This window comes from Cygnus atratus, chromosome 18 (assembly GCF_013377495.2).
Source record: "Cygnus atratus isolate AKBS03 ecotype Queensland, Australia chromosome 18, CAtr_DNAZoo_HiC_assembly, whole genome shotgun sequence".
Taxonomy (NCBI): Eukaryota; Metazoa; Chordata; class Aves; order Anseriformes; family Anatidae; genus Cygnus; species Cygnus atratus.
Window position 1 is genome coordinate 9,729,039 of NC_066379.1, and position 27,638 is coordinate 9,756,676.

General features: G+C 40.3%; 1 protein-coding gene across 3 annotated transcripts in view; it reads right to left on the reverse strand.

Moving 5' to 3' along the window:
* Positions 1–27,638, reverse strand: part of PRKCA (protein kinase C alpha) — a 154,793-nt gene that overhangs the window by 29,409 nt on the left and 97,746 nt on the right. For 2 of the 3 annotated variants that reach the window (XM_035558679.2, XM_035558681.2), the window contains 4 exons: positions 19,147–19,303; positions 18,918–19,052; positions 18,112–18,208; positions 3,845–3,868 (listed from right to left, as the gene is read on the reverse strand). In XM_035558679.2, coding sequence (XP_035414572.1) covers positions 3,845–3,868; positions 18,112–18,208; positions 18,918–19,052; positions 19,147–19,303 — 413 coding nt within the window. The remainder of the gene's footprint in view (positions 1–3,844; positions 3,869–18,111; positions 18,209–18,917; positions 19,053–19,146; positions 19,304–27,638) is intronic. The other variant, XM_035558680.2, reaches the window with a different exon arrangement.

Below are 27,638 nucleotides of genomic sequence, written 5' to 3' on the forward strand. Positions count from 1 at the left end.
TCTAGAAATCAGTGTATCCAGAGTCACACAATAAATCACCTTAAAAGCCTGGCCTGGCATATAACTTTTGCAGCTTCACTGGAAATTGGAAAATACAAACTTTCACCTCCCCAGACAAGTTTAGAAACCTAACATTGGAAGGGATGGCTTGATTCAGAGACTCCAGCCCTCTACCGCTGCGGGCAGGCATGTCAAATAAACCTCCCATAAACTAACCACACCTGCAAGAGCATATTAGGATTTATAAGTGCAGAAAATCTACCGGCCATATGGATATGGGTTTTGGCAGTTTACATCTTCTTTGTTTGTTTTGTTTTTTGTTTGTTTGTAATACAGCTTAAAACATGGAATTCCTTCCACCATCATTAATACTTGAGTGCATGAAAGCAGCACCTGGAGATGCCAGTCAGGATGGGGGACTGCACAAACATTTAGGAAGAGCAAGTCCTGAGCATCAGCCCATGTCCCTGATTCTGCAAGGCATTGTCCCTCGGCATGTGCTGCTGCTGGTGCAAATCCAGGGGCTTTAATGGAGCTTTTTGCCTGTCAAGGCCTTAAGACTTCTGCAAGACCCATGCAAGACTGAGCCTTAAGCAAATGAAGTAAAAAACAAAAACAAAAACAACAATAAACAAAACAAAACAAAAACCAAAACCCTAATATCCTGTATTTTTACAAGTTGAAGAAATGGTTTAAATGAGCACCTTTGCCAGACATGTCTTTGTGACTCTCACATACGTGATCTCAGATAAAAGTTCTTGCTCTTGTGATATGAGAAGCAATTTCAATATCCGCTTTGTCACCAAGCAAGAGATCCAAATCAGGCACTGACTGGAAAATGCTAGTTTTATTTCTTGTACCTTAAACCCACTGTTTGGAAAATGTACCACTTGGAACCATAAAGGAATTTCTGTTCTGAGGCAGCTCGCTCTGTCCATCCATCCCCAAGCACTGCTCCCCAGGGCTCGGTGTGACCTGTGCCTTCCCGGGGAGCTACAGCTCCATGGACAGGAGGCTCCGTGTTTGCCCTGATTGAGCACACACAGGATCAAACTGCCAGGAAGCGAGGGCAGCATCTTAAAATAATACTGGAGAACCAAGCCAAGGCCTCTCTGCACTCCTGCTAGGAAATGTTTAGATCCAATGAGTTGCTACAGACATGCTCCTTCACTTCCGGTCTTTTCCATAGTTTAATCAGATCTCTCAATTGGGTAATTTCTTTCTTCACACAGGAGCATTTTCAGGAGCAGACAGGGTGCCTCCAGCTCTGTGAGGCGGGCTTGGGTGCCCACCTACTGCAGGCCGAGGGTGGAGCAGGCAGGAGCTCACCAGAGCACAAGGCAGCTGCGGCCTGCGCTGTGGGAAGCTGGCGATCCCGCTGTTGTGCCACCATCCCCGGTTGCCTTGTTAGCCTGAGTGCTGCCTCGTTAGCCCCAAGAACTGCCCCTGCTCACGAGGCAGGAGGAGCTCACCCACAGCTCGACGTGCTGCGCTGTACAGACCTTCTCCTGGGCACATGCCTTCGGCATCCTGCTGCAAATTTTGGCCCGCTTGAGGAACGAGCCATGTTAGAAAGATAATCCAAACCACAGCTGCATCCCAGAGCAAACAGAGAACCCTGCTCCAAACCGTACATGAGAAAACATGGGAAAAATAGGCACCCATAAAATACTCAAGAATGACCAGACTGACCCAAAGAAAGCACATGGACCCAAACAGAATGGCCTAAGGACCTGATCAAATTGCCGTCACCTTACCAAAGGTCCACCTCCCTTCAGATAGGCCATTGACCCTCCGTTCATGAGCATGAACAAAACCTGTTTTCACAGCTACCATGTGAATTCCTTTTAGTGCTTTCTGGATTAAGGTCCTAGTGAAAACATACTGGGAGTTTCAAAGCTGGTAAACAAGTAGTGAGAGAAAAATAGGAAACAATACTCATCCCAGACAAAACGTTTTACAGATGATCCATTGAGAGCTTCCCAAAATACCACCACAAAATGCTTCAGTTATAGCTTCGCCACAGGCATATCATTTCATCTTCCTCTTAGTACTATTTACAAAAAATTCCAGAGCTACTGGAACAAAAGTAGACTGTGGGCATGCAAATAAAATCAGATAAACACAGTCCAGTCATTACAGATTCTACCTGTGCCACCAAGTTTTTTACTTTAACCTCGACTTCTTGCAGAACCTTACCCACAATATGGGGCAAGACAAATGTAGTTCAGAAACTCATCTAATGATTTCTGGTTATGACTAAAGGATTAGGAAAATTTTTTCAAATACCAAAACTGTTTTGCCTAAAAGTCTACAACAAATGTTGTGCCCTAATGTGAGCATTGGGTGGAGGTACTGGGAAACAATCATTTGCTTACAAGTTTAGTAAAGAATTGGGGAGAGCACCTGGAGAAGACCTCACCTGCCCCCATGCTGTGGCTATTCCTGAAGGGTTTCCACCATCTGCACGTGCCTTCATCACACCCTCTAGTTGAACATTTTGTTGGCTGTGCTGATTGGAATTGTTTAATGGTGCTATATACAATGGGATGACCATGTACGTACAAACTTTCTTCACATACAACAATGCTAATCTCGTGGTACGAGCCACATGGGAAATAACTTGCTGAAAATATATTTCACTAGAAAAACACTTTTCCCCAGCTTTTTGCATACCTTAACATGTGGGGTCATTGTTTCTTCATATGAGAAACAATTTTTCTTTTTACTTCAGATGTGGAGCTACAAACCAAAACTGTTGTTAAAATACAGTCCCAGTGAGAAGCACAATGTATTTTAATTTGCATAAATGAAATGTAAAACCACACACCATTTCTTTCACCATTACCTCTGCATCCAGGGTTGCCCATGATGAATAACTTTACTATATATTAGAAGAGAAGAAAATCTGTTTGAGGCTTATGCTTTGTTAAGGCCAATTTAAGCACTGAAAATAGGACAGATATTGGATAGAAGTGTTTCCCAGAGCTCTGGGAAATGCTGTTTCAACAGTGCTAACCACAGAGGAATAAAGAGACCCAGGGCTCTGGGCTCTGTTTGATAGATAAACCGTGCGTAAGGAGAGCAATTTGTGGTGCACAGCCTTAGAAACACACAGCTGAAGAGCAGGGCACCGGGACCTGAGCCACACAGAAAGGAAGGCCCCAGATACAATACCGCAGACCTTGTTCCCTAAAGCTGACATTGTGAAATGCTGCCCAGATCTTTCTGGATCCTGCACAGATCCATCGTTTCCTCTTCAAACTCTGGTCTTGTAAACAGCCCAAGCAATGTATTTTTTTTTCTCATGTGTTTACACCCAGATTCTCGAATGGGAGCAGGTTTTCTTACAGTTGGATATGGCTGGAAAAAAGGAATGATGTGGCAAACAGCTGGAATGGATGGAAGAGGTAGATATGAAAGGAGGAAGAGCGAACTGGGATCACAACCTACTGGTTGCTGTCTTAGAGAGCAGCATATTTCATAAAAAGCAATTCTTACAAAGTTACTTAAATGCTCCATATTATTTTGGGACTTACTCATCCTTATAGCATTACAGGTATCACAATTCAAACTGTTTTATTAATTATATTTATATTAGGGGTTTTTACAATAGCAGGAATGCCTTTGCTTGCTTAAATTTGTCCACAAACTCCCCCAGCATACTGTAAACTACTTTTATGTTTGATAAAAGCACAGCATTGTCACAACCAAGTCAGCTTGCAGCAAACAAACCAGGATAAAGGCACGTTAAAGATAAATTAGTTTGCACTGGGAGCAGAAGAGTTAATCTTAAAAGAAAACAAGACATGCACATCATCTTACTTCTTTGGCTTGGACGCACCTTATCTCGGCCAGTTCTTTTGCCCTGAAACCACAGGTGAGACGTTACCTATTCAGCCCAAAAGCACTTCTTTAGGGAGTTTTATAGAAAGTTACAGTGTATTACATTGGAGAGTCTCTTGGGATTCGGTACATGTTTTCTGGGTAAGACAGCTCAGGTTTTGTAGTAAAAAATGCTCTTTGTAAAGAAATTCTTATGTGTAAAAATTGTTTTTTAATTTATACGTATAGCTGTTCTCCAAAATCTACTGAGAAGTGTGAAGCACAGAAGTGGTTTAGGGGGTAGTAATCCATCACAGCGCTCAGCTTTCAGTTGCACTATGTTCTCATCGAGCCTTTTCAATGCTGGCTTCCAAAACTGCCAAATCTTGCTGCCAGCCCCTGCCGCCCTCCCTGCACAGCTGCAGAAGGGCAAGGCCGCATCGTTCCCCATGACAACATGTTCCGGCAGCCACAAGGCCCTGCAGCACGCAGGGCACCGAGGATGTATTTCGTGGTTGTCACGGCAACTCGCTCTGAGCAAGTTCCCGGATGCCCAGTGGGGAGATCTACTGGTAATGGGTTTTCAAGAGGAGAAAGTGGTAAACAAAAATAATATTTAACAACAATTCTGAATTCTTGTTGCTTGTGGGGAGGTATGTACACATTGAGTACAGGCCACTTCTGTTTGGAAACAGCACGCTTATGGCCACGTTTCATCTGCTACTTGTTGGCTCCACTGACACCTACCGGGAAAAGAAATGGAGAGCCTTGCTGCCAGCAGCTGAGCCTCCTGGAGGCTGGCATCGCTGCTGCTCGCCACACACCATCCTCGTCTCCCCTCCTCGACTGCAGAGCCCACCTAGCACACACTGCTCTGCCTCGTTCAGCTGTCAACAGCGAGTGAGCGATGCAGCATCAGAGAGCAGCACTCTCGTCAGTCTCCATCACAAAAAAAATTACAGTTTTGACAGGCCAGTAGTCTAACGATTAACTGCCCAGGCTTGCTGCAGGCTTTATCTGGGGTCCCAGAGCTTTCTTGAGATCAGCCGAGCAGGAACATCGTCTTGTCATGATTCAATCTCTGTGTAAAACTCTGACAAAATCCCTGCCTCTCACCCTGCAGTAAGGCTTCACCAGCTCCTAACTAGACCCCAGCACGCTCTTCAGATAACAAGTTGTCTCAGGCTAGGCTGCCTTGTTCCCACTGTTTCCTATCCTGATTCTGAAATTAGCCCAAAGCCATCGCAGGGCCGTGGGTAACCTTCTGCACATCACTTCCAAATGCTGAGCAGCAACTGGTGAGAAGCAAGGGAAGGAGCAGCCAGACGGTCCCGTTCGGGTGTCACTGAGGCAGCCGATGCCCACTCACCCCCACCACCGCCTGGACTCAGCACAAGGAGCATCGGAGCAGCTCCGATCTCGAGCAGATGCTCAGAGATGTCACTGGCAGAACTGCAAAGCTCACGCTTGGGATGTAGAAAGGAGAAACTGAAATAGTTGATCAGAAACTCAGGGAAGGACAAAAAGCCCTCTTAGGGTTTCTAGTCATAAAAGCTCAGTGGGGATTTTGATCAGCCTAACAAGTTGAGCCATTAGCAAGCCTTTAATAAACTAAATAAAGCCAATAAATTTCAAGTCACAATCTGGAGGAAAAAAACCTCCTCCTCAGTGAAATGTGCTCCATCATTGTGGCAGCTTGTTTCTTATATTATTGCATTTCCAATTCCATGTAATTATAGATGTTGTGAAGGGCTATCAATTTCCTACTTTATACGACTTAATTGTCAGGATGGTGATAACTTGAAATGAGAAGAGTTCATTTCTAAGCCCCAGCAAGACCTAATACTTCACCAGACTGAGTTTTAAGCTCAATAGCATAACTTAATGCAAGCTTATAACTCATTACCAGAGTTTTGTAGTCATGGAAACAACCCAGAAAAGAGAAAGTTACGGCCTGGGCTCGGGATGGTTTAGCAGCCCAGCAGCTCTAACCAGCGAGGGGACGGTGCAAGCATTAGTTATCTCCTGGTCCAGCCTGAGCTCTTGATCTTGCTGTTAGGTCAGGAAGGATGCAGGGAACTTCCCTCACCATTTTTCCTGTCTGCCTATGAAATGTGTGCTCAGCAACCTAGGGAGATGGTTTTGCACCACATTGCCTGAGAAGGAGCACAGCAGACACAGTGTCTGGCTCTTGCACTTCTTTCCGTCACTTAATAAATGCTTCTAAAGAGCCATTCGTCTTTGTTCCCGAGCTAAACAAACTAAATTACAGAAATGTATTGCGCTAGTGGATGCATACACCCATACTTTTGTGCCCAGCAAGGAGCACACCGCCGCTGCCCAGAGGACACCAGCATCAGGTGCTAAGAAATAAAAATGTTATATATAAAAAATGAAGTAAAATGAATTTTTACTTCAATAGCTAAAACATTGATTGAATAAAAAAAGCTTAAAATTTTCTTATCATTCTCATTGGTAGTAAAAAGGCACAAATGCAAATAGGATGTTTCATAAAAATATAAAAGGGGCATAATAAGACTCAGGGTTTAATATTAACTACTTTGCGTCCTTTGTTTACTTTTCTCCCCATTTCCTCCCTACCCCCCTTAAGCTTGTGTCATATTTACCCTTTACGTTACTAAGAGAAATTTATTTAAAGGATTTGCCTGAAGTTTTTTTGGTGCCATATGTGAAAAGGCTTCAAAATGCCTTTTTGCTGAAAGTCTAACCAAGAGCACAGGAAGCCCACTGCTGAAGCCCACCCACATGCTGCAACGCTCCGGAATGATGATATCAGCATAGATGAATGACCTAGGTTACAAATAACAGAAGAGAAAACACCGTGTCCCACAAAGGATGCTGCATGATCACTAAAATCAAGTTATTTTGCCTAATTCTCGATAGGCACTGCTCGTGGTAAGCAGTGCCTCTTCTAACGCCCTGCAGGTTCACAGGCCTGCGCTGAGATGGTTTTACTCCGTGACTCAGAGGTTGCCAGCCCTGTGCGTGTCCCCCAGCACATAAATCATGGCAGAGGCAGGCAGAGGGCTGGGAATCACGGATATCACCCGCAGGCAGAGGTGACCTGAGCAGTACCAAGGAGGGCAGAGGCAGAACTCACGCCTACAGCTGCGAGCTCCTAAATATTTTGACTGGGGGAAAATGATCATCGGTGCCAGATAAAGAGACTTGTACAAAGGGCTGTATGAAAAACTTACAGTGAATTTTATCAAATAGCCATTTAATGTAACAGGTTTGGATCTTTACAAATACATATAGATGCAACAATTTGCATCTTTCCATGTCCTTCAGGAGTTTTGCTACAGCCAGCTTTTTGCTCTGGCTGCTATTCTGTGTTCTTTACTGACCCCTTGTGGTTCCTAACTCAGAGCAGAAATTATTTTCCCGAGCTCAACATTATGGTCAAGGGAAGTTTACTCAATATATAAGCTATAAGTGAATCCTAAAGGACAATACAACAGCTTACTATTAAATACCATGCAGCATCTTGGCAGTGCTGCTGCTTCGGGGGGTTTATAACCACATGCCTTACTTAAATTATTTTCTTTTACTTTTTCAGTGGTGCTGTGTAGAAGTTAAAACTGTATAAAGTACTCGAGTAAGTGACTTCTAATCAGATTTGTCAGGGACAAGATAAAGGTAACCACATCCCCTAGAAAATGCAGACAACAGAGTCAAAAGACTATGGAAAAGGATGCATTTATCCTAAGAATAGTATGCATTTATCCTCAGAATACCAGTTTCAGGGGATATCGCCCTGTGCAAGGGACTTCTGGCTGTGAGCAGCCGAATCTAGAGAAGGAAGAGTTTCCAGCTACCCACTTGGCACTGTCAACGTGTTTAATCTGTTTAATAACCCTGTGGCCACCTGAGTCTACTTTGTTTTCTGCTTTTATTGCCAAGCACACCATCCGCTGCAACAGAACAGCATCTAACTAGATGGAATGTAATTAAAGAGGCTGCCTAGGAATAATATTCAAGAATTCTCTCTGAAATATCCTGTGATAGTGGCAATAAAAACACAAACAGCGAATATAATTATATTGCTGGCTTTCCAGTCAATACTGGAATAACGAATCCCTAAGTATAAAAAAAAAAAAAAAAGACTCTTATATATGCTCCTTCATTTTAAAATTATGCAAATTACTGCTAATTTTCAATAATAAAAAAATAGGGTGTAGAATTTGCTTTAAGCATAAAACTTATTTCAATATGGACAAAAACTAAAGTTCCATTCTAAAGCAATCTTCAAAGACTTCAGTTCTACCTGATCTGAGTGCAAATCTCTGCACAAAATCCTCAGGGACGAAAAGCTGCAGACAAGCAGTGATTTTAAAACCTGGGGATCCTGTAACCAGGTCGCACTATGTGATTAGTTAACACACACAAACACACACACACAAAATCAAGGTGGTTTCTGCATGATGTTGTGAAAATAAATTAATCTAAATATATACTTTGCTGGGCGAACAAAAGCAGCATAAATGCATGATCCTTACCAGTATCCGATAAACAATTTATAAATAACTAAGCTGTTTGGCCTTGCTCACAGCATTCTCAAATTTTCTATGATCTTTTAAAATCATTTTTGTACATTTTATTTATTTCTAGCTCAGAAGTGTTATATTATCCTCAGGAACACAGCCTTCCTTCTTCATCTGCTCCTGCTGTTTCCTTTCAATTCCAGTCTTGTAAACCTGGGAACATAACCTCCACAGCAGTCCCACATAAACTGATTATTGACAGAATTATTACCAAAGATATGCTAATGTCAGCGGTGATTAGCTTGCAGAATGCAGCATGCCGGGATGCTTCTGAGCTTAGGCTGCTAATGCTAAGTCACTGGCAGCAGCAGCAAGCTGAATGGGGATTTGGAACAATTCAGAGAGGAAAGACAGACAACAAACAAGAAAGCATTTTTTTTTTTTCATGAAGAAATGGAATTCCTGAGTCTTGTATCACAAGACTGCCAACTTTCTTTGCTGGGATTCATGTTTCTAATTCACAAGGACTGAGCGAGAATTTTGCCTATGAAGCAGCAGTGTGTGAAACTGTTCAGCTCTTTTTTTTAGGTGCCCTCCTATGATGAAACCAAAAGTGGACCAAGAACTTTTCTCAGTTTAGATAAGTACACTTCAGGGCCTGGGTTTTACACTGGAGTGACACCACAGCATTAGACATTACTGTATTTATCCCAGCTGCATTTTCTCAGGGTAGCTTTGGCTCTGCCAGTGCAGCTTAAATGGGCTTTGCAATACCCCGCTGCTGAGATTTTTCCGTCTACTACTTTTTCTATCATGTTTTCATGTTGATGGGTTCTACCCTCAATTATTACAGCTAAATACACTACTATATACTGCATAAAAGTATTGAAAGTTATTTATTTAAATGCTACCTATAAATTGTTCAAACAAAATTGTTTAAAAATATATTTCAACAGAGAAGCTTGAAGCTTCCCTGCATTAAACAAGTTTCATCAATGAAACCAACATGTGATTTTATTTTCAAATAAGAGGAGGTGGAAAGGACTGAGGAAGGGTAACTCACCTTCTGAAAAGCTTTTCTGAGATAAAGATACCAGAGAAAGGATGAAGGTTAAGAGAACATAAGTTACTGATTGTATGACAAATATGATGATTACTGCATTAGGAAATATTTGGCAATGATAAATAATCTCTCTTTTTTTTTTTTCTGGTTCAGTATTAAAATATTTGTTAAAATCATACTTTAGTAATACAAACAACGTTAAAAAAAAGATTTTTAAATTAAGTCTTCTAAACTCTGGGCTATAAAATTTAAACTGCTCTCGATCAACTTAAACTGTAAAAGTATTATCAGAAGATGGCTTCAACAACTGTAGGTTCTTAGAACAGTTTACAGTACAGGAGTTTCACATTTTAATTTAAATTGTAACTAAACCCATGTATGAGACTGGAAGTATGATTTTTGTCAGTAATTTTTGCCCTAATAAAGCAAGAAAACCTGATGGAGAGACACTACATGCAAATGAAAAGTGCAGACGTGTATATTGTTAATGCTGATATGAGTCGCTTTTGGCAGTATTTCAGTGAGATGGCAGTTAGTGAAGGAAGTAAAATGGGAAGTAGCAGGTGGACTAGTATTTCAGGTATCAGAGCATCTGTGCATATGGGTATTATCACTTACAATACAGTATATCCCAGCTTACATATAGTATGTAGCACATTGTATCATGATACATGCATGCTATTTACCATGTAAATTTATCTACTTAAATATCCAGTGAATGTGTGAATTATGTGATCTGTGGAAGTTATTTAAAGTTTCACAAGTGTATTTCAAATTAAAGATGCACCATTTTCCATGAGAAGGTGCCATTCATTTAACCAAGTCCTTCAAAATGAAAGGCACACTGCAACTGCCGAGGTCTGCTGACCCATTTTTGTAAGTCAATTTCTCATCTGGGGAGAACTTTGTGGCAAATTATGGAAGATGCATACTTTATTTTTTAAAATTACTATTTTTCTTAAGAAAGGCTTAAATTGGAGATTAAAAGGAGTGCATCCTTAAAACACTGTGAGAATGAAATTGGATTTAATAAGCTTCAGACACTCATAGAGAAGGGTTTGTGAAGAGAAAGGTGCAGAACACCGAGGAGAAAACTACCTTGAAGAAGCAGGCATTGACATGACAGTCCTGGGAAAGGCAGGCAAGGAGAAAAACTGCTGCATTAGTAAAGGGCTTGAGAAGCCAAGCGACATCAGTAGCGCAAGTCAACGAATAAGGACACGGCAGCGAGAATACAGAGATGGGCGCACCTGCTGTGCGCAGAAACCTCACGAAAAAGAAACCATGGCATTAATCACCCTAGCAATAAGGAGCACAGTGCAGCAGAGCACAATGAAGTGCAGGTCTTTGTGTCAGCTGCTATTCGATGTTAACTGCAATCTTGTGCATCCATATGCTTCATGTGTGAGACATTTCTAACACCCTTAAACCACTGAAATGCGTAAAGCTGAATGTACAGATGTGTGAAGTTCGGGCTCCTATCAACAAACACACACTGCAGACAGGGGCCAGCACAAAAGTATTTTTTGAGTTTTTGCCTTGTTTTGAGATATGCATTTAAACTGTCTTTATATATGGGATAAAGAAATCCCTGTTACCAATGTAATTTTCTACATTCTTCATCTTAATAACAACACATAGCAAGAAAAAACTCACAGAGAACTCACCACCTCATAGGAACCAGGACTGAAGATGAACGTCCTCTGGTTAAGAATGTTCAAATTCTCTACTTTCAAATATGGTGAGTGGATGGGAAACCTCCAGTAACTGCATATGGGAATTCCCCATGCCAAATGATAGTATGGAACAGATGGAGTCATCTAACAGCATTTCTATACTGCAGCAGCAAACTATTCTCTAATGATTAAATATGCACAATTTAAAAATAGGAACGAGTGCCACAGCCAAAAAAAGCAGCTTCTCTTTTTATATACATAAAGAGTGTGGATTGATGTGCCAGTGATATTTTGGCTGGTCATGATTTCAGTATACTTAGTGCCTGTTTCCTAGAAAGTAAATTTAATCTTTTCTTTTACAGTTTGAAGCATCAGCAACGTTATTTCTCTTTTCCTTGTCACCTTTGCTGAACTGCCTGAAGTTACTATTATTGCCTCAAAATGGGAACACATACAAGTTAGATATGGATATGGCAGAGATCATATCTTTTATTTATTTCAGAAAAACAAAGAGTAAAGTGACTGCAGCATAACAGCTCTGGGGCAAAAGCACAAGCATCCTTCAAAGGCTTAGAAGAAACGTCTTCTTCACAGCCCTTACAAAACTGTACACAGAAACCAGACGACAGAAGAATTTAACTCACAAATTAGCAAAATCTGAAGCTCCCCTATGGCCGCCTTTTTTTTTTTTTTTTTGAATGAAAATATCAAATTTAATTAGGAAGCTCCTTGGGTTCTGAGGAAGCTGCTGAAGCAGTCCCCGGAGCCTCCTGCCGAGGCGCTGGCCACACGGCTGCAGCACTCATCCGCAGCCCACATAGCTCCAGCATGTCCCGGCTGCTGATGAAAGGAAACAAAGAAAATGTCCTTTTGACCTAAAACTGTTGTGAACGTCAGAAAAAATGCCAGATTAATGCAGAAAGTACTGGCCCTCTCCTTTCTAATAACATAGCCAGAAGCTGCTTGAAAAAAATGAAACGAAAGGGAGTGGTAGAGATCTAAGACAGGCAGCATTGCAGCGAAACAAACCGAAATGATTTACCCATGTTCAGAAACGGAATGATAAATAAATGAGTTTCTTTAGCACTGACTGTAACAACACTGAAACTCATCAGAGAGCTTTGAATGTGCCTTGAAACCTGCAGACATTTCCAAATAGTGTTTAACCCAAGCTGTGCTGCACGGAGAGAGGCCTGACTCCGTAAATGAGCGCTCGCTCTGGGTGCAGCACATCCACACGCCGATCAGGGTCGGCTACTTAATCAGGAATTCAAGCCTGCATTTACACTTGCTTGAGGATTAACACACAAGTTTGGTCAAACAGAGCTCTGCCCTGCGTACTGCGGGAGGTTAGTGGCACATCAGAGGCAGAAATATCTCAGCTCCTGCGTCACTGGAGAGGGGCTAGGTATTTATAACCAAGCCTGATGGCCAAGCACCACACTGTCCCTGTTCTCGTAATTAAAATGGTGAGACATTTAAAAAGACATTTTCTTTAGCATGGTAATAATGGGTATGTTTAGAAGCACTGAGATGTCACCAAAATGTCACTGACTGTAGGCTTCCAGTTTTCAGATACAATATCTACCCTCATCTGAACTCTTTCCTCTCTCCTTATGTCTCGATCTGCTTAGTCTGCAAAAGAAAAGTACAGTTGTAGCCTGTATACAGCATTCCTCATTGATTCTGGCAGCACAAAGCAGCTAAAAAGCAACTTGTGATGAGCCCTGAGAAGAGCCGGGACAGCACGGGGTGCCCAGCCCCACAAGTGGGGAACTGCACAGCCAGGCCAGCTCACCCCACTGAGCTGGCAGCAAAAAGCCCATCAGGAACTGGCCAAGAATAAAAGGAGCTGCTCTTGGGTGCTGCCTCTGCTACCTGGATCAAAGCGTAAAGCCAGCACGAGCCCTTTCCCTGGGTACTCTGCCTGACCTTTCTGCCACGGACGGTTTTACGGGCCTGGCCCACGGCATCGACCGGTGGATGAAAATGGTTCCTGCTTTTCCTCACACTGACCAGAAATTACTTTGCAGAAAAAGTACTTATTGGGATAGCTTTGTCTGATTACTATGGGGTGATTTCGTTGTCATTCACTGAATGAAATGGACTGGTACAAAACCAGCAGCCACAAAAAGCCAAGTCCCATGCTTACCCACAGTTCAGAAGCACAGGAGGCGACAGCAGTGAACAGCTCCTCATTTCCAGCACTGTGCACCAAGCACACCCAAAGACCACACGTGAGAGGTGACAGGCACTGGGGGGGAGCCTCAGTGGAGCAGCCACCCACTGCAGGCTGTCCCAATGTGGGACTGGGAGAGGACAGGGATGTCCCCAGGGAAGTGCCTCCCAGGGTCCACGGGAGCGGCTCCGCGTGGACGCTGCAGCAGGGTCGATACTCTTGAGAATCAAGGGAATGCCGTGCTTTGCTGAAAACACTCTCACAGGCACACTAATGGGAACAGATAGAACAAAATAAAATGTCCAGCATCTTAACGGTAGGCAGGAGGAGAACCGCTATGCATCCTCCCTACGGATGCCTTAAAATGAAGTGAAGGCTCTGTGAGCAGCAACCTCCTCCCTTCTAACGAATTGCTTGGGTCACTTTAATTACCAAACTCGGGTGGCTCACATCACTTAATGTACCATATACTTGGTAAATATATCCACACGTAAGGATTATAGCTACTCTGTTCTCTTTAATTAAAAAGTGAACATTGCTATGAACCACAGCAGCTGTTTTATTTTTAATAACATTTTCCGTGATGGCGATGTGTAAAGAAGGGGACAGACAGAATAATTAACCAGCCTATTATTAAGCCAGGATGATTCTATTCTTCTTCTAAGGTGATATTTAAGTATCAAGAAGTGCTTTATTAGGCAGCAATTACAGGAAACAGGGCTTTAGAAATCAGAAATAACTTCCTACAGGAGAAGTTCAGAATTTACACATTTATTTTCCTCAAATAAAAAAAGGAGCAATGTCAGAAATGGCAAAAATATTTTACTGCTCAAATTGTAATGAGGTATTAAAACTACAGTAAGGCTGCGTTATTTCAATATCCTGCTTTTTTTTATTCTAGGATGAGCAAAATGCTGTACGAGGAAAATAAGGATACGACAAATAGTGCTACTGGAGAGCAAAGCCCTGGCAGTTCGGGTTCACGCAGCCACCTGGGACTGGTGCGAGTTGCCTTGGAAACCTCAGCCGAACAATTACGGAGCAGCCACAATTATTCTGAATATGCCTGTTGAGAATCCAGTTTCGTTTTGAGATGGCCACCAATAATACCATTCCGGGGAGAAAACTCACAAGCGAAGGTTAAAACCAAATGAAAAACAGTGACAGATTTTATCCTGCCTCCACTTCCTACAGGAGTGTATTTTTATCTCGAAATATTAATAATGATGTATCATCTGTAAATCACTGAAGACAGATTTGATCATACTGCTGAGTGAACACATAGTTGATTCATAACTTTTAGAGATAGGTGAGATCCAGAAATATGTAGATTTAATAAAACTGGATGTATAGAAAATAGTGCACCTATGCAGAGCATACCTCAACTTCCATATACTGCACAACCTCATCTAGGAATACATAGACAGTATATAAAAAGAAAATCCTCATAGCAGTAACTAAAAATACTTAGTGAGGTCACTGCATGACTCCATTAACGAAACCCTCATCGTCCTCACCTCCTCCTTCCCAAACCTGGCCCATTTGCTGGGCAGAATCCCAAACTACTGGGCACAGGTTGGGTGCTCGTTTTTCAGCTGCTTTAGATCTGGCAGAATGGGTCACACACAGACTTTTTCCAATAACAAAATACATTTTACTGTTCAAATTACAAATGCACGTGAATAGAACATTTTGATTTTTTTTTTTGATTTTTTTTGGAGTATTATTATCAATCCTGCATAGCTGTTTTATGGTAGACTTGCATTGATAAATGACTTCTGTGTCAGGAGGTCCGGTAAGTAAAGCAGCATACCGGTGAGATTTGGGTGACTTCAATAAGAAGTCTGGGTTGTTAAAATGGAGCCAGAAGGCTGTGATAGGATAGTGTAAACAGCTGAAATCAATCTGAGCCCAAGGCCACATCTTAACGATCTTTGTGGAACTAAAAACACGGACAGACATTAAAAAAATTGTCATTGATTTAAATGGGATGTAGCTCCTAAGAGCTCGTGGAGGTTCTACTAAGCATATTGCTAAAACTCAGTCTTAAGGGCAAAGTCAGTTTTAAGATTAAGACTTAAAATAATAATAATAATTTTGAAAAGAACCTGAAAATATTTTATCTTCCTTAACATAAGCTAATGAAATTCTCATCCTGAAGTTTCTCTATTCTTGTTCTTCTTTATTTCTTAGGTTCGTTAGCACTCTTTATTCTGAAGACTACCATTATTCATTTTAAATATTTTGTATTATTAATCCAATACTACTGTAGAAATAGTTGTAATTTTGTTCTCAAAATTAAACGAATGTTGCTTGGCTATCAATCACACTGTCACACACTGAAAAGCAGAACCAAGAACCACAAACTGAGAGTTGGATTAGCAAGCACTCTGAAATTACTCTTTTCTATAAACTGATAAACATGAAGATAGCTCGGTATGACCTCTCTTGGTCTATCCATATTTTTAACCTTCCTGCCAACACTCCCACCTGGTAACATGGCCGTCAAGAGACTTCCTGTAAGGGTTCAAAGCTGATTTCAGAACAGTGGAAATATTTATTTAGAAGATGCTGTTGACTCACAAATAACACTTCTCAGTGCTCTCTACTTGTTCCTTAGCATAGGGTACCTAAAATAAAATGACTTTGTAAGCCAAGATCTAAATGATAAGAAACATAATGCAAAAGATGATCAGAGCCAGCACTACTTATGTACCGTATCAGAATAGCTAATAAGTTAAATACCACCATTCAGACATCTGTGCTGTTACTTTTTATATGTCATGACAGTAATTTCCCCTTGAAACCAACTAAGAACATTACTTAGAAGGTGCTGCTTTCCTCTGTTCCTTCTCACAATGGTAGACTTCAAGCGGTTGAACCAAAATTCTTTTACTGTGTAATACTTTGTTATACTAGCCTTGGTCCAGTTATAATCACACATTTTGTCTGGCTACAAATATTCACATATAGCAGCACTAGGTTTCATAACGTTCGTTATGCAAATCAGTACCAATATCGCAGAGACACTGTTTTCACTGAAAACCTATTCCCTTTCCCTGAGCAGTTTGGACCACTAAAATGGTTTCAACCTTGCTACCTTCAGAACAGGGAGAGCCTTGAGTGCACAGTGTGGAAGCTGAACTAACTAGACTTTGAGACAGACTAATTATTTCTGAGACAGAGCTGACCCTATGTGAAGCTGCAGTTTCTCAGACCCAGTCCAGGAGCTTTACACAATGCAGCCTCCCAGGATTTCTACACCACTTAATCGCAGGACATAGATAAACCTTGACTATTCATTCTGCATTTACAGTAGGCTCTATAAAAAAAAACCGACAAAAACCTAAGAGATTATAAATTCAGTATGCAAACATACCACATGTAATTACTGACATTTTAAAACAGACATTTTTAGTGACTTGTATTTGTGCTGTCTCTGTCCTGAGAAAAAAAATAGGTAATTTCCATAGCTCTACCACTAAAATACACGTCCATCCGATTCCAGACTCCGTATATTGCACAGAGACATGTAAGGGGTGAAAAGAATTACTTTTGAAGTTATTCTTTCTAGGGAGGATAAAAGGTAAATATGATCTTGAATAGAAAATGACCTAGTGCAGTGAAATAAAATCACACTGGTCAGATCACAATTGTAAAGAAAGGAAAATGAAATGGAGATTAAAGTACTTCTCAAATGTAAAACAAAAATCATAGTTCATGCTGCAGACAAAAGTATGGTAGCTGATCCAAATGTGTTCAGAAGAAATTGAAGCACCTTTTCTTTTTCTTTCTTGAAAGTTGAACATATGCCGTTTTTCCTCACTTTCTTGGGTTAACCCATCTTTTATAATAACAATGTAGAATTCTGCCTGATGGTGAACATAAAAAATTGCCATTTCAGGTTGAAAGAAACAGCCTTAACCGTTTGTTAAGCACAACAGGTACATTAATTACTTTTTGGATAAACTGCTAGACTAAAGTTGTAAATGTTCAACTAGAAAAAAGAAATCGGTATTTATTGGAATATTTGAATTCATTATTGCATATGCAACTGGAAAGAGTACTCAGATCAGCTGAATCCAGTACAACCATTGCCAAAACACCTCCATGCCCAAACCATTCTTGTTGCTGGGTTTAATGGACAGCAAGTATTTTGCCGTAATATCACTGCAGTTGTCAGAAGAGGCTGGCTAAGTCTGTTCATTAAGAAACGACTCCTTTGCAAGGCACGGTGAGACCATGCCTGTGACTACCAACCACTCCAACGTGCACTGCAGAGGGCAGGAGGACTCTGCCGAAAATACTGTTTTTCTTCAGTGGTTCTTTTCTGTACATAACCAGCAATACCACTCCTCCCGAAACTTCCATACCCACATGAGAGAGATCAGAACTTCAGGTGACAGCCTTCTACAGAGACTTTAAGGCTCCAGTTAGTCAGCAGTTGTAACTGTTTTCTCTTTAAAAAAATGTTCAGTGTGAAACATTTTAGGTAATAAAATGCTGCTGTTTCTGAGACCTTTGTTTTTCAAATTATTAAGGATACTGGCAATAATCGCTTTTGCAGATTTTGGAGTAAGCATTAAAAGACACACTGAAATCATTACACATTCCTGACATGAAATATTTTACAATACCAATTTGTAAGTGTTGTAACAGAGAAGCAGAACGGTCAGATAAATGATGCTAGTGTTGAATTATCTCCTTGGCCCAATCTTCAAGAAACCCAAAGGTACATACTGCTGACATAAGCAACAGAACTAATAACGCTATATAACTTTGAACGGGTTTTTTTTTTTTTTTTTGGTAATAAGGTGAAAACTGTATGCAAAATACAGTTGCATATTTATGCTTAATCCTCACCTCAAACTTCTGTCGAAGCTCTGCATTTCCATCTTCATCAGCATCTGGAATTGGAACATTATAATATTCACCTTCTTCTTGATTCAGCAACTTGTACCTGTAAAACATTTGAGAAAAGAAAATATTGTTACATTTTTATTTATTCCTGTTAGATTTAAAATCTGATTTAGTTGTTTGTACCAATGTCACTTGTATGTAAAGAACTGCTTGCCAAGTTCTAAAGCAAACAGAGAAACAGAGTATATTTCACCTAGCTTATATCTTTAATCACAAACTATCTGTCAAGGCACTGTAATGTACAAGGATTTCATTCCAATCATCCTGTAATGTAGTGGAGAAATCAACCTTGAAGAACCTTTTCTCCAGTGCTTTTAAGGCCCTAAACAATTCTCTTCAATGAGACGTAATTTTTGAGAAGGTTTGATAAGTTCTATGCATGGTTTGGTAGGTAAGAAGATGGCATTTTATAAAATCAGTTCCCATGTACTTTGAACTTGTGGAGCTATATATAACTGATATGCTTCATAATGAATATATCATATTTGTGATAAAAATAAAATACATATCACAAGACCGTGTACACAGAATTGAGTTTGCAGCAACTCCTGGCTCCAGCAGAAGCTTCATGAACATGACAAAAGAAAAGAATTCCTTTAATTATCCTTCTTTGTTATACATAGCCTATGTTTCCCGGTTTTGGATGCATTTGCAGTGATCTCATAGCATGAGATACAGTGAAAAGCCACAAAAAATGTAATTATACTGAAGAAAAATACTATTTCAAAAGTCTCTCCAGAAACTCTTACCATCCGCTGGCTGGCATTTTCATAAGCTCTGACACCCCGAATGAAAGAGATCCCATAAAATCATTTCTGGTTGTTCGATCCCAGTCCCAGACCTCTACGGATAACCGTCGATCTTTGTCTGTAGGTTTTAATTTACTAAAAAGAAGCAGAGAAGAAGCATTTTCAATGCAAAACTCAAATAAATGATTCAATACTTAAAAGGTATTGTATTAAAAGGGGTTAAACTTACAACGTGAATGACTCATTCCAGTGTGGATTCAGAGTAGAACGAATGGTTTTTGTTTTTTGTTTACTTTCATTCTTGGGATCAGGGATAAGTTTCAGTTTAACATAAGGATCTGAAAGTCCATTTGGATCCATGGGAATTAGGTTTTTTGCTTCTCGCACTGTCAATATAAAACAGCCAGCTGATTTGCATGGGATTACAAATCACCATTAACAAAGTAGTAACAAAGTAGTAACCAGAGGAAAGAAACATGTTGAAAGATAAAACAAATATGATGCAAAACCCACTTGTCAGACTTGGCATGGAAGAAACTAGTTGTTGTAAAGTAAGGTTGCACTTGGTGATATTTATAAGGATGGTAGAGAGAAGTGACAGGAGACAAAAGGAATTCCCAAATGGCATGCAGCTCCTGGGCACCTCTTTTCTGCAATGGAATGATTAAATGTCCAAATCCATCTTTCTAAATTTTTAAGCCAGAAGCGTTTCTTTACGCTTTGATTTACTGATCAATCTTAGGTTATACAGCTACAGGACTATCAGCCAAATACTCTACAAGTGATTGTCGGATCCCAAGAGATTTCAAAGGACAGGTTGTTTTATACAATCTATCACTGGAAGCTATCGATACCAGACTTCCCTCGGATTCATTGCTCATTAGTTGTCAGCTGGAATCACAGTGAGCATCGCCATGACAGCACACAAAGTAAAAACACAGAATAGAGGAATTTAACTTTGGCTTCACCAAAATATTAACATAGCTTCTATTTTCACAACGCCAAAATAAAGCACAAAGGGAGTTAAAGAATCTCACGTGGCTACTGATCCTGAGACAAGAATGGCCAACAACCCGCCTGGGGTGGCATTCCCCACCAGGCCGCATCCCTACGTGGAACAAGGAACTGAGGCAGTGGTGGGTTATGACCACATTTATTGGGGGTCTTGGTAACTTTTGGGGTTTAGTCTGGCTGGAATTACAGCAACAGTTGTGGAGCTTTGTTAGGTAGCTCAGAAGTCACTGCAGAGGCGTGGAGTATTTCCGTGGATAAGCAGACAGCACTTCCCTCCCTCCTGCAGGGGACCGGCCTAACGCCCAGTAACATTTACACGGCACGTAAGGCTTTATTGTGTGTCAATGGCATTCAGCCATCAGCTTCTGCTGAACTTCAGAGAAGATTGAATTTCACTCGTGTTGGGAAAAAGTCCCACCCAAACCGGTCAGGCTGCAACGAACCGCAGCTAAGAGGGATCGAGTTATCAAGTTGGAGATGTGAAATTCAGAGCCTGTGACTGGGCATCTCAACATCTACTGGGGCAGCAGAGAGCAGGAAACGGCTTTCATCTAGGGATTCCTTTGTGAGATTCCTATTTTAAGACCAAAATTGTTCCTGGAAGGAAAATCTCAAGCAGCTTTGAGAGTGACATAGCTCCTAAGGTATGAAGAAAGGCCAGCAATTAAGAGTGAGTCACTGGAGAGATTATCCTGGATTGACAGTGCACACAGCTACTGCTTTCACAGTGTCAGCATCTGAAAGATTTTTTTAATTTCATCTACCTAACTGAAGAAAAGAAATCTAAAAGGAGAATTAGGAAAGATCAACCCTGAAGTCACCTAATACTACTTGATGGAGAACGTTTCTCACAAAAATTTGAACTTTAGCATCACTGAAGAACTCAATCGGAACTAATGCAAAAAAAAAAAAAAAAAGGATATATATGTATGATATATAAATCAGGATCTTTGGTAACAGATAGTTTCTATTGGCTCAAGGCACCCTTCTCCTTTCCCCCCAGTTTGAATGGCATGTTCACATTATAAGCACAAATTATAGAAATCTCCAGGATTTCCAGCAGTTATTTCCTAGCATGGAGTCTGAAAGGCATCCAAGCAACGCAGACATTTTACAGTGCATTGTTTACTCTCATTAGGTATAGAATAATGAAGGGGGCAGTTTTTGGACAACAGTCAAATGACGTATCAACCAGCTGAAGCACATCTTATCAAAATGCCCTTTGCCCTCCCTTTAGAAATAAAGGCATGGTTGTGTTGGACTGGCAACTGCCCAGCTGCTGCTGAAAGACAGAAAAAGAAGGACAATGAAGCAGAGGACAGATATTACTGTGCTTTACTTGAGGACAGTGAGAGGAAGGATTGTGAAGTGTTGACAACACCCTTGCTATAACAGGGTGTTGAAAGTGATCTGCAAAATCATATGATGGTTCTGCTCCATCCCCTATACACCTCATCTATTTGCTAGTTGCATGCACCTAGCTCTGGGCTGACATTTTTCTTTTACACAGTGGTGAGAGTGGTAGTGCTCAGAATGACCATGTTCTTCCAAATGACACGGCCGCTAAGTCATCTTTTAGTGCAAATATACTACTCACCATTTAATTTAGGGTGTGGAGGGAAAAGTCTTGGAGGAAAAAAAGGCTGCTGCCGTGGAAAATGCATAATTTCAAACAACTTGAACAGCGCTGTTTCTTTAATGAGAGAGTTAGGTGTGGTAGAAAAAGTTGGAAGAGGAAATAACAAGTATAACTGGTACCTTTCTGGTAGGAATATCCAAAATACTTGTAGAAAGAAGCTCTTTCTAAAAGAGCTACTTATTTGGAACATACTAGTATGAGTGCATTTGTCAGGATAATTCTCATGCAGAACAGATATCCTGATGTAAATTAATTATTGAAATTAGATCATGTCTGGAAAGGAATTGCATTAACTTGAACCAACATTTGATAATGATTAAGTTATTTTTCTTAAGTTTGTGCTTTTAAAATGAGAGAAAGAAAATGCTTATTGGCTAAAATTTTAAAATCAAATGCAGTAACATTGACTAACTACATTTCCCAAATAATTGTACCAGAAAAAATATATCGTATTTCAGAAGAACGGAACAGAAGAAAGCATCTTTCTTGCAGAGCATTTCATTTGCCGTTCTTCACAATCCCTATACCAAGCTGAAAGGAGCATGCACCGGGGAAAACGATAGCTTTTGATATAGAGAAGAGCCTCCACTCTCATAAGTCTACACTCTCATGAACTCTGCATTTGCCTTTTGAAGGTTTCCCCACCCAAAATTAGGCTAGAAAAACATTTCTGTTTTCAATCCTTGAAAAAGATTCAAGGATTATTAAATATTATATATTAAAATTTAGCATAATAAAAGTGATCTTCAAATTATTCTGAGGAAATAACATCAAGATTAAATAACTTAGTTAAATATTATCAATCCCCAAAGGGCTAAACATCACAAAGTGAGGGAAGGATCAAGTGGCAGACTTCCACACAAACTGCTGTCCTTCCCATCCTGTATTCTTGTTTGTTTGTACTGTGCAATGCCCTTACGACTGCATTGCCAGGTTTGGCACATGAGCTATTACTTCAAAATCCACTTTTTGATTTTTGTTTCTATACTGCAACTTGCTGTAAGTGAGGAGAGGCATTGCCTATGTGTCCTACAGCTTCCCAGAAATATACACAGGGAAGTTTTTTTCCTTTACTAAATTTCCTTTAACAAAAAAGACTTGATTTTAGCATGGTGTCTTCAGTGTAATCTTTTGTGTTTAAATTCTGTGTGGGGAGGCTCAGTGTGAACCCAAGCAGCCTATTTGGAAATTGGCTGTGTGGATGCACAGCCGTTCTCCGAGGCTCAGCCATGGAGGGCTCCCTGCAGAAAGCCATCGCTGATCAGCCTTCGCACCCGCTGCTGAGCCTCGAGAACACCACTGACAGCAGGAGGACCTGGCAGCATGTGTACGGATACTTTCTTTTTGCAGGAAACACAGAATAAGAAAAAAGCCCTCTAAACACAAAAAAAGAGAACCTCAAAGATGAACTAGTACGGAAAGACGCAACATATACTAAATACAGGCTGCTAAAGTCATTATCTCACTCCTTATCTGGCCCATTTGTATTTTTGTCTGTATAATTAGTACCCTTAGACGTCTTTCTTCACTCCTTTTCTTGAGGAAACAGCATGATGATACTTGTGCCAAACAGTGTTTATAAAGAACTAATGTCTTAGTGGCCCACCTCTTTGAGAGCATCCTATTTTTACCAAGACAGGTCAGCTTTCTATTAGGGGGCTGACAAGAAGAGGTTTGCCCTCCCCATCATAGGCACTCTCTCTTGCGTGTGGTGGAAACAGAGTAAGTTAAATGAAAAAGAACTCCAAGAAAATAGATCAACTCACTGAGGCTGAATTCTGCTATCGCTGTAATGATAGCAAGCAATTTCTCATTGCTTTGTAATTATTAGTTAATTAAACTCAGCACTGTGATAGAGACGTTGTTCCAATTTACAGTTGGTTCAAGTCAGGTGCAGTGCTGTATCACTTGAGGAACTTGGACAGAAACCTAGAACAGCACTTTGCCAGCTTTATGATATAAATATTAAGTATGATAATGATGTCTGTATGCTGCAAAGTAGCTGGTATGAGTTAAATCTTGTAACGTTTTGTCCAGATTAAACTCGTAACGGGCACTGAGAACACACAGACGATCAGGGAGTGAAGAGAAGCATGTACTGAAGTTCCTAACACATCTAAATTTGCCCATATTTCTTTTTAGAAACTAGAAATAGTTGTCACCATGCCATAAGGAAAAGGTACCATTTTCCTCCTTATTCATAATTAAGAGACCACAAGTGTTTAGTCAGCAGAAAACATGGAATATTTGATGACTCTTCTATTCGATTACGTGTCACTGGTATTACGGTAGTATCCAGAAGCCGAGCCTAAAACTGGGACACCCACCTTTCCAGGAATAGTATAAAGACAGAAGCAAACACAGAGCTGGTTCTTAGGTACTCATACTTTAAATAAATATCTAAATACGACAGAGTGGGCTGGCAGAGAACTGACACTTTATGTAAAGAGAAGAAATTCAGGCAGAACTTTGAGGAATTTAGGGTGCAGACGACAAAACTTGAACTTTTTTATAGAACGTATGGGTCAAACATTGCAAACGATACGCAGTTATGGATTTATAACTTCTTGTGGTATCAGCAGATAAGTTTAGTTACAGGAATGAGAATATAAATGTTTCTGTCCCTAAAAGAAAGCAGAATTACTTGCAGCACGAGTTCACTCAGTTCCTTTTCAAGTGAGTCACAGTTACCTTTTTCCTGTATTTTCAAATATTGATAACAAAACAGTTTACTAATCACAGCAACCATTTCTTGCTGATCTTTTACTCCCTACAGGCAGCTTAGAGGAGCAGAAATTTCCCAGCTGGTTGCAAATATTCCATGAAGTAGGTGCTTTTAAAAGAGGCTTATTTAAGTCTCAAATGGGCTTCCCTGACAAGCTATCTAGCAAAGTGCAAGAAAAGGGAGAACATTGTTAGCTTAAAGTTTCTGTCTTCCCACAACAAAGCATTAGTAAATTATTTCATAATTCTCATTACCTCCAGAAAAAGCATCTGCTACATTCTCCAGTGATGTGTTCAGAGCACAGATGAATTAGGTGAGAGGCAGAGGACCTTGTACTCCCAGCCAAGGAACTTTCTCCCTTGCACCTTACCACATTCTCTTCTTAATCACAGTTTAAAAGATTTGCCTGTTATCAAAAAAAGTTTTTCTTTTCCAAGCTGTGTAGTTATCCTCTCTGTATGCAAAATCCAAAGCTGTCTCCAGAACTGCTCAGCTTTTATTCCAGATTTTTTAATTTGGTTTTATTGAAACTGTCACTGAATGCTTGCTTTCTGGAGCTGGTTGTGACTCACACGTACAACTGGCTCCCCTAAAAATCCTGCTTTTCAGACAATTTCAAAATCCATACAGTGCTTGGTGACTACAAGGGCTTCTTGATATGTGACTTCTCTATTCCATAACTATTCCCCTGCCTAGCTAAATTTTCTTTTAATATCCCTCCTGAGACCAGTGCCTGCTCATTACACCCAATTTCCCGAATCCTGATAGATGGCAACATGATGAATGGAGGCTATGGGAACACTGCGCTTCACAGGTGATTTACACACAAGAAATGGACGAGTGATTAATTTCCTTCCTACAACAACATGAAAAATGAACTAGAGCTTCATGATGCTTTATTCCTCTGTCTTTTATTAAGACAGTCTCTCCTACTAATAAAAAATGTACCATCAACTCTAATGCTACTTAATAAGTACTTGTGCCTGCAGTAGGTTCTCCAGTTTCAGTTTCAACTGCAAGTCTCACAGCAGCAACTGCATTTTATTTTTAAAATGATTGCCTATATAAAAAATATTTTCATAGAAAATACCTGGTACTGAGAAGGATAACTACTTAATAAATCATAAACCTTAACAAAAAAATTGACTCTTGCTGTCTGAAAACGGGTTGAATTTATATTCCTATCTGTTTATATTCTTATACAAATCTGTAGCATTTTATTTTTTCTTCTATGCAGGCAGACGGACATCTATGAAAAACTAATGCTTCTTTTAAATACTGTGCATTGCCTATTCTTTTATGGTAAAGAAAATTTATTGAATGAAATGGGAAGTATTCGTTTGCTAGCCGGTCTGGCATTTCTAAAGGCACAGCCTCTTTGTACCGAGCACAGCAACCCTGCAGATTCTGGGAAAGCCAGAAAAAAAACGATGATATTAGTGAGATAAAACATGCAATTCATATTTGAGATATTAAAAAGCCTCCCACATGCAAGTAATTATTTGGGATCGCTTTTATAGGTACTTCATACTAACAGCTGGTCATATTGCCAGAATATTCCTATATGTTCCCCTTTTAGAATCAGTTGCACAATATTATGAAATTGATGATAACAAAGAAATATACTAGTACTGACCTAGGCAAACATAAATTAAATTATTAGAGTGTGTGTGGAGGGATCTTTTAAGGAAGCAATTTATGAGTATCTCAAAATTTGTCAAATTTTTCCGTCCGTCGCTCTAGCTCCTTTGGGCAGAGGCTGCTCACCCAGCTCCCCACAGCATGCAGCGTGACAAAACATTAATATGCGGTACCATAGGGTGGCTCAGCAGAAGGCATTCATAAATAATTTGAAAAATGTACAGCGGGGAGTAGAGAACTCCTGGGGATGTTATTGTTGGAGAGCCTGCTCCGTGCTCCCAGCCCCTGCGGAAATCACGCCCAGGTTTCCTCCTCTTTTAAATAACAGAAGCATCATGGAAGAATAAAAACACATTCATGGTATCTTTTCCATTAAGAAAAATACACTTAAAAACCTGAAAGCTCTGGGCTGTGTTTTAATACCATTTATGTAAGAGAAGGGTGCATTGGATGACAAGGAGTCACCACCAGCCTGCCTCCAGCCGCGCGCCTGTGTCAGGAGGGCAGATCTTTGTTGGCAGCTGCTGTCAGATCCAGCTCCTGGCAGCTGACAGGTCGCAGTTTGGGATCCCAACAATGTGGCAGCTTTTTATATGTCACTGCACCAGATGGGGTTATTTTCTCACAAAGGTTATTGTTTGCTCACTAAAAAAAATAATTCAAAAATAAAATAAAAATAAGAACTGTGATTCAACCACCTATGAAAGCACTCAGAAGCCCCCCAAATTATACGATGGGTCGACAAGTAAATGTAAGAGTGACAAAACTTCCAACACACATCAGGAGGAAGACATTTCAGTGCAAAAAAAAAAAAAAAAAAAAAAAAAAATTAAGACTGGCAAAAACTGCTTTACTATTTTTAAAAGCAAAAACCCATCAGTCCAACCTATCAAAGGGTCACAAATTCAGCGATTTCCACAAAAAAACCCACCAATTCAATATTCTATGAGTTCCTTAGACAAGAGAATTATCAAGCTGATTTACTCCAAGTGCAATAAATTATTAGTATCCAATGCAACTGTCAAGGTAGTAGATATAAAATAAACTATTTGTATTTAAAAACTGCAACACAAATGAGCACTGGAAATGGCACTGACTAGCACTGGGGAGATGGAGAGGTTTTGGCAGAGTATAACACTACAAAATTCCTATTAATTTCGGAAAAAGCATCGCAGTCTCTAGCACACAAACAGAAAAGACTGTGGCTACCTTTAACTACTAACGCTGAAGATCCAAAGTATGCATTGAAGTACCCAGGAATGAAATATATTTACGTATAAGACTGAATCATTCCCATGATTAGTTCAATTCAAAACGGGCCAAAATGCTTATATATTTTAGACGGTCTGACTGAGCCACTGGCCAGCTGCATCTGGCCTCTTTCCCAGTATTCACTGGGGAAATAAAAAACAATATTATTTACAAGATTTTATTGGGAAAACACTCAGTAACCAAGCATGCGCCATGGCCATTTTTTGGAAAGAAAAGCGACTACACCTACAGAACCCTCAAAGCTGTGAGGCAGAAGCAAACACAACCTGCCAAGCACTGAGCAGTGCCCCCCAAGCGAGCAGTTCCTGCCGTCATTCAGTGTGTGGCACCCCCAGTAAGGGGTTTCCTTTCCTTCCCTTCCCTTAGTATGGGCTTAGTGTATATATACATGCATATTATTATTTATTTATTTATTTTAAAATGCTTACTT